Source organism: Monodon monoceros, unplaced genomic scaffold (genome assembly GCF_005190385.1).
Source record: "Monodon monoceros isolate NGI ecotype Baffin Bay Population unplaced genomic scaffold, NGI_Narwhal_1 Super_Scaffold_16, whole genome shotgun sequence".
NCBI classification, from domain to species: Eukaryota; Metazoa; Chordata; class Mammalia; order Artiodactyla; family Monodontidae; genus Monodon; species Monodon monoceros.
In genome coordinates this window covers 52,149,557-52,161,734 of record NW_021703772.1, presented here as the reverse complement: position 1 = coordinate 52,161,734, position 12,178 = coordinate 52,149,557, and the positions used below count along the sequence as shown (strand labels likewise).

General features: G+C 39.2%; 1 protein-coding gene across 1 annotated transcript in view; it reads left to right on the top strand.

Annotated features, from left to right (window-relative positions):
• Positions 1-10,095, top strand: part of UBE2E3 (ubiquitin conjugating enzyme E2 E3) — a 105,622-nt gene extending 95,527 nt beyond the window's left edge. Inside the window, exons 5-6 of the mRNA XM_029226090.1 lie at positions 8,691-8,726; positions 9,183-10,095. Coding sequence (XP_029081923.1) covers positions 8,691-8,726; positions 9,183-9,283 — 137 coding nt within the window. The 3' untranslated portion in view covers positions 9,284-10,095. The remainder of the gene's footprint in view (positions 1-8,690; positions 8,727-9,182) is intronic.
• Positions 10,096-12,178: the final 2,083 nt, after the last annotated feature.

Here is a 12,178-nt window from a genome sequence, read left to right as displayed (position 1 = left end):
AATCCTTGTTTCATGTTTCAATTAATAAGTTTTTTCAAGTAATACCGAAATAATAAATAATTCATAATTACATTTTAGTAGATAGGCATTATTTGAAATAACAATTTTTTGTAACTAGTTTGTTAACCTTTTTTTTGGTAAAGTTCTTCAGTGATATAAGTGAACCGCTCCAGTGTGTAATGGGATGTTTCTACACAGTGGAATGATAGTCCTTTCAAAGTGGTTATGAATTGAATTTCTAGGACTGGTGTGGATAAGTGGTGTTAAAACCTTGTCAGACAGAATCAACCTAGGTATTACCAATGAGTGCATTTAGAGAACTATAAATTGACTTTAAATCTTTTGTATCTGTAGGTTACCTTGCTGAAATCCAGTGAGGCTAAAGCCAATTATGCAGGTCTTTTTAACATAGAACATTAAAAGCAGTTTTTCCCCCAAATCTTCCAATTCCTAAAGTTTATCTCAAGTCCAGCTCTTTTAATGAAACCTTTCCATTTTACTATCATGTACCTTCAGTCTGTCAGTCTCTCTGTTTCTCTTGAGACACCATCTGTACAAACGTCGGAAATAATAGAAGCAATTCAAGCATGTACATATTTCCAAGTGTGATCAAACAAGCCAGGTGCCCTTCTGGGCAAGAATTCTTTTTTCTTTCCTTTTTTCTTTTGGATGGAAGGGGTGGAGGGGGGAGGGTGGTTATACTATATACCACCTTAACTGACCTCCATGGTGAGTTTATTCTACAAATTTTAAGAGTTTGCTAATTGAAGGTCATTTCAGGCACTGTGATGCATGCAGGGATGAATACATTCTTAAATAGTTTTTTTCCTGTCCAAATAGATTTTCCCCTCTTGTTAGCAGAGAAGAACACATCTTTGCTAATGTGTATCCATTTTCTACTGAATGAGAAATCAAACAGATGTCCCTGCTGATTTAGCTATGAAAATATTAGTATAATAATTAGGTAAGTCTTATCTAATCTATATGATGTTAAACATTCTTAATACTATTTGATGCTTTGAAAATAATTACTGTCTTTCAAACTACTCTGACTATCCAATGTCTCTAGCGTGCATGTTGATACTTTATTATATTCATTTTAACACTTTATGCATACTTCTGGATAGTGAGCTTTTGGAGGATAATATCTATAGTCCTTATCTCTGTATCTTAGCCCAGTATATAACATGATATACGTTTGCTGAAAGAATGAATATTATATCATGGGTGTAATCTTCTCCATAAGGTTATCCAGGGACCATGTAAAGCATATAAGTCATGTCTTCTTTAATCCCCCATCATACTGATTCAGTGCTTTATACTTGGTAGGTGATATTCCTGTAGACTTGAAATGTGAGAAGTAGCAATGGGTTATTTTCATAACCTACTTAATGCCTACTTGTTTTAAATGGAGAATGAATTAATCTTGTAATTTTAAAAGTTCTTAAATATAGCAAAATGCTTTCTGTCCTACAAAATGTACATCATTTCCCATTATCATTACTGTCTTAATTGATATATTTCTCCTATTCCTTTTTACTGGTAAAAAGGAAGAAGACAATGGAATATATGTGTCTGCTTACAGTATTCTTTTAGGGGTATCTAATAGGAAAAATGAAAAGTGGTAGCTTTTGAAAAAATTTCTTTTAAGAGAAATATTTTAGGGAAGAGGAACAAGTATACTGTACTGTATAGTAGTACAAAGGGGGGGGGCAGTCCTGGAGTGTTGAAAGTTAGTCATTGAAATATTATCCAAATCTCTTCATTTGGTTTTTCTTTCCCACTTCTATCTTCTGTGAGAAAGGGAAATAGAATAGGACAAAGAACCAAACAGGTCACTTTTTTTCATTATTGCCCCATGTTATTCCTGAGCCAATAGGTGTAATTGAAAGGTGACAGGGTAAAAGCTCCCTAATTCCAGAAGTGTAATTCCGCCTTCTCATTGTAACATGAGTATTTCGTAAGTTGGCTAAGCAAATTCAGGTATGTTGGCTGCTTACTGCTCCAGGCCCATCTCACACTGAGAGGGGAGAGAGATAAACCCATGGAGAACAGGTTACTGAGCGTTGTTGGTCACCAAGAGAAGTCCTGATACTCCAGGGCAAGTGTGTAAGGAACGTTAAAGATTCTCTAGGACTGAGACCGGAGTGCTTTATGACAAGTCTTTATATGAGCATGTCATTCCTTCATCTCCCTAGTGATGAAGAAGAGTAATTATAAGTAACACAAGGTGAGGGAGTAAAGCTGTATTGCAGGGATATTGCTGGCACCCCTTGCCTGATTCCTTTATCGTTTCTTAGGAGCACATTAGCCCTCTGCTGAACTCTTTCCCTGGCCACACAATTCCCAAATGGTAAAGGCCATTTTAAGTATTCATGTGGGACAGTTTTTTCTTCTGTAATTTTTTTTTAACATCTTTATTGGGGTATAATTGCTTCACAATAGTGTGTTAGTTTCTGCTTTATAACAAAGTGAATCAGTTATACGTATACGTATGTTCCCATATCTCTTCCCTCTTGCGTCTCCCTCCCTCCCACCCTCCCTATCCCACCCCTCCAGGCGGTCACAAAGCACCGAGCTGTTCTCCCTGTGCTGTGGCTGCTTCCCACTAGCTATCTACCTTACGTTTGTTAGTGTGTATATGTCCATGACTCTCTCTCGCCCTGTCACAGCTCACCCTTCCCCCTCCCCATATCCTCAAGTCTGTTCTCCAGTAGGTCTGCGTCTTTATTCCTGTCTTACCCTTTGTAATTTTTTTAATGACACATTTTATTTGTATTGTCACCTCCCTTGATCACGAGCCCCTAGAAATCAGGGATCCAATTCATTTCACTAACATTGGTTTAGATACTTAGGATTAGCAGTGAACAAAGCACACAAAGATCCCTATCCTTAGGGCGTTTACTTTCCAGTTCAAGGCGACAGGCAAAGTTTAAAAAGGGGGGGAAGTGTATATGTATGACGGTAAGGGCTGTGTCAAAAACAAAATGGGGAAGAGAAATAGGGAGTGTGCTGAGAGGGAGAAAGGGGAGGTTGCAGTGCAGTTGTGAAAGGGTAATCAGAGAAGACCTCACCAAAAAGATGAGTCAAGAGCTGAAGATGGTGAGGGATAAGCCACTCGGGGTGAAGAGAATTGCAGGCAAAGGAAAATAGCAAATGAAAAGACCTGGGGGCAGGGGCATGCTCAGTGTTTGCAGAAACCAGCAAGGGCCCGGAGAAGGTGGGGCAGAGAAAGCAGCAACTAGAACAGCAAGAGGTAAAGTCAAGAAGATGACAGCTGAACAGGTCACGTAGGGCCGCGTAGTGTGTGGAGTGCCTTGTGAGGAGTTTGGGTAGTACTCTAAGTAAGATGGAAGCCACCGGAGGGATTTTTAGCCAAAGAATGATAGGTTTATGACCTGTTTGAGAATTTCTGATTACCGTTAGGAAAAAGACTTGGGGGGGAGGGGAGAGGGAGCCAGGCTAGAGATACTGATGACTCCAACCTGGATGGCATTAGTGTAGATGGGAAGAAACGATCAGATTCTGGTTCAAGGTAGCCAATAAGATTTGCTCATAGATCTAACTATGTGGTGTAAAAAAAGGAGTCAAAGTTTGGCACCTGAGCAAACTAGAAGCCTGGAGTTGTAGTTAAGGTGAGGAACCTGGGGGCGGCGGGTGGGGGGTGGTGGCGTTCAGCAGGACTGGAGACAGATGAAGAGCCTCGCTTTTGACAGGTTAAGTTGGAAGTGCCTGTTAAGCATCCAGATGGAGGCGTCAGAGCCGCGGACATCCGGACCTGGAATTCAGGAGTGCGTTCTGGGCCAGGCACAACATTTGGGATTCATGAGTGGATAGGTGATATTTACAGCTGTGGGACTGGATGAGATCATCAAGGAAATGAGTGCTGCTAGAGAAGAAAGAAGTCTGGGCACTCCAACATTAAGAAGCTGAGGACAGACACGAGGAATCAGCAAAGGAACCCAGGAAGGAGCAATCAGGAAGTAAAAAGGAGAAGCCTTGGAGAGCGTGGGGACCTGAAAAGGAGGTGAAAAGTTTCACGGAGGTGGGAATGATCTACAGCTTCAGATGTGACTGATGAGCCACCTAAGGTGCGGATGTGGACCGAAATGGCCATTTTATTTAGCAACTGACTGATGGCAAGCATCGTTTCGTTGGAGTGGCGAGATCAAAAGCTCTGTTGGAGTAGGTGCCAAAGGTAATAGAAACTGTAGACTTCTGACAGTTTTGCAATAGAGAGATGGAGAGGAGTTTTCTTTTTTTAAGATGGGGAGAATTATACCGTATGTTGATGGGAAAGATAAACAGGGAGAAACGGATGAGTAGGGCAGAGAAGCAATGTCCTTGAGAATATCATTTGTGCTTTACTGGGGGTGTTTCCAAAACTCCCTGCACTTCCCTTGGACATTTCTTTCTCTTCCTGAATAGACTAGGAGCTCTTGGGAAGCACAGTGTCCCCACTTAAAGCAGTACTGACCTTCACGAAACTTGAGCTCTACTAGTTAGGCAGGAGAAGATGGGATGTAGCACACAAGTGAAGTGATTGTCCTTTTCTGGGAATGCAACATCTCATCCCATCCATAGTTAATAGAACAAGCAGAGGGCAAGGGGATAGGTCCAGGCTGGAGGGTAGATGTGGTAGTGGGAAGCTTTCTTGTGGCTTCTACGCCTCCACGAAGTAGGAAGTGGTTATTGGCTGAAAGGGAGGATCGGGGGACCAGACCTCATGTGTCTGTGTGACTCCTCTGTGCCCAGGAGAGTGGTCATTTATTGTCAAGAGAATAAATGAATGGTTAAGTGAATTGTTTAGCTAGATGGGCCTTTGATTTTATAGTTACATGTTAATAATGAACAAGTAATTAAAATTCCCCTAGTGTCTGGAATGGCTGTTCTTCATCAAGTATGGTTAGCAAATATTAGCTGACTTGAATCTTGAGCACCTTAATATTTTCTTTCCTTGAAGTGATTTTCCTTGTCATTGAGGAATCTACCTTGATACCAAACTTAACTAGATATAAATTTTTAAATCAACAAATTTAAGTATTTATAACTAATGCTGCTTTACATGCTGGAAGCGGGAGAAACTTACATTTCCCAAAGAGCTCATCAAAGTCTAGTCAGGAAAAGAGATGGCCTAGGTAAGCACAGAGAGCTCTCAGGAAAATGGCTTATCAAAAATCCTTTCTTGCCCATTCAGATGATTCTAGAAAATAGAGCAGTGTTTACCCCAGGTCTACTTTGTAACGTAGTAGTGAGAGAAGGATGCAGAGATGCCAACTCCTGTTACCCTGACTTCTACCCCTGGTTCCATGGGAAGACACTTCCAGTTCCAGGCCTTCTATCCCTTTACCTTACTCAGGAAGTAGGGAATTTGAAGGGCAAGTTTCATTTCCAGAGAACCCATGGGGCAGTGAGCTAAGGACCAGGACTCATACCTTCTATTATGTTTCTCTTTCCCTGCTCCTGTCCTGACTTCCTGCTTCCAAGGTTCATACATAAGAAATGGGGCTCTTCTTAGCTTATTTTCTGTGAAAACCTGGTCAGTGACAGACCCGAAACATCACAATTGGCTCAACCACTTAATTTTGCCTAGAGAGTCAGGAATTAAGAAATACTTAGTCAGCTTTTTTCCTGATTGAGTCTTGCTGAACAGTACTTTTGCTGTGTGATTATTGCACACTTATACCCAACTAATTATCTGAACTTAAATAGGGTATGACTCTTCTTTCTTAACCTAAATTAATCATAATAATATTCTTTAGACTATCTGTCACACTTATACAGGCTAATAGTTGCTGGCTTTTCACCTTATTTCTGAAGGATAGCATGTTTGGATTCTGTTCTCAGATTTTTCAGTGCTAGGTCTAATTCAGGCCCTTATCTGCAGGAGTCTTTTAAGTCACCCTCTTGTCTATACAAAGGACTCCAATCTCTTCTTCATGCTGAGGTCACATTAATCTTCCCAGAGTAAGCACACTCCTTGCTCACAGACTTCAGTGGCTGCCCACTGTTTTCAGAGTCAAGTCCAAACTCCTTAGAAGCCCAGCTTTCTGTCATGACATCAGTACGCCCCCATACGATGAAGCAGCATCGATTTCAGTAGTAGGTTCAGATGCACTGGTTTTTAGTAAAATACCAGAGTCATTCTGGCCAATGGCAGCCGTTCTATCTATCACTTAAAAATATTTTCTCAGAGAAATAGCAATAGTGACTCATTGAGAAAACTTCCTTAATCTTCTGACTCTTCTTCAAGGCCTTTCTGCTCATAGGACTGACTACAACTCTTTGATGCTCTGACACTTTTATAATTTCTTTTACTACTAGCGGTTCAAAGTATTGATGCATATAACCTTGTTGCTGGCTGTGTTAAGTTTCAAGCATCAGAAAATAGATTGCTTAAGATACTTTGCTTGGCACACCAGTATTTTATATCTGAATTGATATACTTGTTACTTCAAGACAGATGGTGCATTGCTTCTGTGCCTAATAGCATTTGGCAGTGCTGAAATTTAGCCTTCTGTTCAATCCAGAATAATTCAGTGATGAGTGGGCAACTTTGTGCTTTTTATTTTTATTTTTTTGCTGGATTTGAATATTTGGAAGTGTTTTAGCTTACTTACTAACTATATGTAAGCGCCTTCATAAAATGACATTCCAAGTGTAGGCAAGTACATAATCAGCGGATGAGCACTGTGTATCAGTTTGGCGTTTGGCACCACTTGTTTCTATTTTCATTATAGTGATATGTTTCTAGAAAGATTAACGAGTATTCGGCCACATTTAAACATGGGCACAAAACTTTCCAGGTTTAAAGTTAACTGTTAGGCTAAGGAGAGTTAACATCAAAGGGGAGGGTTTGCAAATGTTGTTGAAGTGAGTCTAAAGGAGCAGAGGTTTTTAGGTCTCATGTTGATTGTCTCTCCTCAGTTTCATTTGATTCCCCTGGTTAATAACCTCTCCTCAGGCACCTTGCTAAGACAGCCATTTCGTTATTTAAGGCCTGGCTGGAAGATTGCAATAAATAGCATCTCTAAAGCCCTGTATTTTTGTTACTTAAATTAGAAATCGTTTTGTATTCTTTCTTATTTGCAGCTTGTTAGAGCTTTCCTAGTGATTTGCTGGAAATGTATTTTCTCTCCGTGTATTTTCAAAGTAGGATTTATGTAATTCTGTGGTTATCATTAGGGGAAGACTGGGTGTTAGGATGCCAAAAGCCCACAACATGAGAACACTCCAGTGGGGACATCTGAAGAGAAACAGCAAAAGCACCGTCCTTCTGCACTTGGTTGTGGGTTCTGTTTGTTGATGGAGGATGTTGATGGTTGATTTAGGAGAGGGCACTGTGATGTGGAGAAAACGTCCATCCCATTTGAGCTTTGGGAAAAGGTTTACTCCTTTGAGCTGGTGTTAAAGATACTGTATTGCCTGCTCTCCTAATTCTGGAAGGATAAAGAGATCAATAAAAAGTTTCGTCGGATTCTGTAAGTCAGACCTGTTTCTATTTTTTCTACATTTCCAGAGAAGCCAAGATCACAAAGACTGGGGCATTCTGTATTACTATTGATTCTATAATGTTACTGTAAATTCTTTTTCTGACAGTGATATATTGTGCACAGGTACTCTGACCACTTCTCTAGATTCATTTCGTATAACACACCCATGGACTGAACTTCAGAGTCACCGCTTCTTTAGCATCTACAACTTGTCTGGAAGTTGTCTGGAACATGTCTGGAAGACTCAGTTCCTGTCTACTGTGTAGTGGCATACCTGGGACAACGGAACTAGAAGAGTGACTTAGGAGGACACACTTACACCCAAAGGACTCACGGCTTCTCTGAAAATCCCTGCAATCTGCTTATTTAACACAGTAGGGATAGTAACCTTAGCTCTTAAGTCCGGGTCCTGCCCAGGAATCTTTAAAATCATCATTTCCAAAATAAAACGTTACCTTCAAATAAAGTATTTATTACACATATATGAAAACTAATTACCAAGAGTTGTCACCTGACATATTTTGACACTTTGTCTTGATAGAAATGAATAGAGAGATCACAACTTTTAAATTTTAGTTGTATTATCACTTAGAGTAATTAAAGGTCATTGATGTATCCACAATAGTTACTTCATGAGTAAAACACTGCAAGAGTAGTTATTTCAGTTCTAACTCCTGGGTCTTCAGATTCTGAACTCTAGGGTCAAAATAGTTTAATTAAACACCAGTCTGTGATAGAGTAACTAAGCTTTCAAATTTCTTATGTACTGTCTTATTCTGTCAGTGGATTTTTTTTTTTTTCAACTTCTCTGGGCCTGACTTTCCTCAATTATATAACTGAACAAAAAACAATGAACAACACTGCAGAAATGTTGGGAAAATGATGGGAGAATTTTGTTTAGTAGTAAAACACTGAGCAGTGTAAAGTGTCTGGAGAGACTTTTTTTAAGCAGTAAAACAATGCAATTGCAAATTGTATGGATAATTATATTTTTGAGTACAGCATGAAGCTTCACTATTAGAACATTGTTTTTGTGCTAATTGGTTGTGTCGCATCGCAAATTGTATGGATTATTATATTTTTGAGTGCAGCATGAAGCTTCACTATTAGAACATTGTTTTTTCTTGTGCTAATAGGTTGTGTCGCATCTTTTTTTGTTGTTTTTTGTTTGTTTGTTTTTGTCTCTGGGCTCTGAAGATTGGAGTTTACTCTTAATTGCCAAGAAGGACATAAGTGAGTATATTTCTTTTTTTTAAATTTAACAGACCAATAATGGGTACATATTTATTTCAGAGTGTTTGATTATAATTAAGCAATGTAGATGCTGTAAGATTCTTCTAGATTTTACACTTGAGAGCTGGTCTGGTCTAATCATTTCTAGATGATTCTTCTGATTCCCAGACAAAAATGAAAGACTGAAGGAATTAAAGAATTTAGACTCATTCTGGGTGTGGTGGGAACAAACTCATGCACGTTCTTCTCTAGAGAAAAATCACACTTTCCTAATCCTTGAGGTTTCTTTTAATCCCATGTTTCCTCCAGACCAACAGTAAGATGTTTTCACTTTCTTTCTTTTTTTTCTTCTTTCTTTTTCTTTTTTTTTTTTTCCTCCAGAAGAGGTGTGGTGGAAGGGTCTGCCAGAACCAGAGGCTAAGCACACAGCAGTATAAAACAAATTCTTTATTCCAGCTTCCAGAATTCATCCTCTTCAAACTTTCCTGTTCACTGGAATAACGAAGCCATTAAACAGTGGTGTCAAGAAGTCTCATCCAGTGGTTGAAGCTCGGTAGAAAACAAGGAAGCAGGCAGGTGTGGATCCGGTAGACCAGCTGCACTCAGATCTTCCCACTTTCACTAAAGGGGGTGGGGAAGTGGGGAGACAAAATTTAAATTAAATTGGTACTGAAGCAGATCTGATGTGACTGTGACAATCTTCCAGTGAATATTTGTTTATCTTAATTTAAATAGTCACGTGTTAAAAATGTGAGTGTCAGATTTACTTCCTCCCAAGGCCACTCAGCTATGCTTCTTGTAGTCTTTGGAAGGGATGAAGAGGAAACACAGAGCCACACTTTAATGATGGTGCTAGACGTTTGTGAAAACTAAGTGTAATTGTAGAAACATTTTATTTTATTTTATTTTTTTTTTTTTTTTGCGGTACGCGGGCCTCTCACTGCTGTGGCCTCTTCCGTTGCGGAGCACAGGCTCCGGACATGCAGGCTCAGCAGCCATGGCTCACGGGCCCAGCCGCTCCGCGGCATGTGGGATCCTCCCGGACCGGGGCACAAACCTGTGTCCCCTGCATCGGCAGGCGGACTCTCAACCACTGCGCCACCAGGGAAGCCCGAAACATTTTATTTTATATTTTTATTCCAGAGTAAATGCAGTGTACTAAGTGAGCAGGTTTAGATAAATGTTTCGTGATATGCCAAAAAGGTTACACATACATTTGCTTAAAGAAACTCTCCCTCGATTTAATAAAATTCTAGCCACAAAGAGGTACAAAATTTAACTCACGGGATGTAATGAAAAATCTAGAAAACTTACTTCCCACACATTTTCCTTCCCTTCCCTCCCTTCCCCTGCCTTGTCTTCTCCCCCCTCGCTGCCCCCCCCCCCCCCCCCCCCCCCGCCCAGCTTTGCTCACCATGGTTGTAGGAAAAGAAGAGCAGCTGAGCACATAGGTATGTTGTTCCTTTAAACTCTGAATCAGAGGGAGGTTTTCTGGGATCTCCCAAAGCTACAGTGCTGAGGAGCTTGTTGCTACCCACCGCACATCATCCCACGACTTCTGATTAAATGTCTTGAGAATTGGCCGGTATTTTTAATTGAACAAGGGAAAACTTAAATATACAGGAAGTGTACCTTTGTTTTTTAATTCATTTGTATATTTTCTTGATGCTTCGCATAAAGACCAAAAGGTGCTTTTGCTTCTCTTTGCCCCCACCAGAACTGTGGAGTTATTGTGGGGTGTATGGTATTCCATAGCACACCATAAATCTCCACTAGATGTCAGTGTGTCACCAAGTGAAACCAGTTCAGCGCGCTCTCCAAACCTGTTTTTGAAACATTGAAAATGGGAACTCATCTATAACTTTTTAACCTGAATGATACAGAGAACTTTTAGTATACAGGTTAATAATAAGTTATATTTGTCAATCAATCCTAATAAAAATGAAACCTTTAAAAAATGTTGTACTTTTCATTTGAGGATTTTAAAATGCTTTACTTATTCTAGTTTTTGCAATGATATCCCCAAAGAGATAGAATGCAAGTATTCATTTTACATTTTACAGTAAAGTACCTGAAGTGCAAGGGGACAAAATGATTGGCTCAAGATCACACAGACGACATCTGCTAAACCCAGGCTGGTATTTCTGCCATCACAGAACCTACTCTACCTAAATAGTGCTGCTTGCTCCTTTGGCATGGAAAGTGTACTTGATGCAGATGCCCTTTATTTCTCACGTGTATTAACCACTTTGCCTAAAAAACAAGCTCAAGAAAAGTGGAATGATAATTAAGAATGATTGAAGATTATTGATTCAATTAGTATGGAGATGTTTAAGATGGAATTTTAAGGTTTTATAAAGATTGCACAAAGAAAATGTGTTAAACGATGTAGATAACTTTAAAAATTTATAGCAGTGTTTTACCTATGCTATTTTACAGATGGTGAACTCAGACCAATGTTAGCCTTGTCATAGTTTATATGCTCCAATGCAGAAGGAAAGAAACGCAGTTGTAGTTTGGTCTGGAAGGTTGAAGCTCTTGGGTATTTTGGGATTGATGGACATATTGCATTTTGTAGGTTTTACACTGTATAATTTTCTTAAAGAGGAGTATACATACAGTCCTGTATATGAGGATTTAAATAGTGATTTTATCAAAATTGTGTAAATACACAAGTTACAACTATGTAGAAATCATGTTTGTGGATAGAGATTAAAAGATAACACATTAGGGTGGTGAGATTATGGGTGAATTTAATCTTCCCCTCTATATGTGGTAACATTGTTTTTATAATATAAAGGGGAAAATGGTTTTTATTGTCTTGTAAAAATTTGCCACAATCTCCACTTTAGAAAGGCTTGTTTCCTGTCAATGAGGTACCTTGTAAACAACTGAAATTCAAAAGATTTGGTTTGGTTTATTTACTTCAGTTCTAGTTTAATCACAGAAACCAAGGTTAAACTGGCAGAAGTACATATTTTCAAACCTTACTGGGAATTTTGAGCGAAAATAAATGATTGCCCCAATCCCAGCAGGCTGTTTGCTGGCAATGTTCAGTGCATTGTCGATGTTCATACTGATGAAGAAATGTTTAATAAATGTAGCTGTCTTCAATTTGTGTTTTCCTTTGAAACGGTGCAAGGTTAAAAGAGTCACCAGTAAAGTTCAAGAGATTTTCAAAATTAAAAATTAGAATAGCTGTTGATTTTGCATGCTTAGACCTATGTTTTGGTTGAGAACTTGTATTTCTCAAATCATGCATGGATCAAATTGAGGTATAAAATAACATTTCACATATGTGAAAGAAAACTTGTACTTTTATGATATGTCGCACTTAAGTAATAACAGTGTAGCCACCCTTGAATTGTGTATAAAAGCTTCATGGGCAATAATAAAACTTATACAACTGATTAGTGATTATCCGTTGGAGAAGTCAGGCATGTGTATCGGAA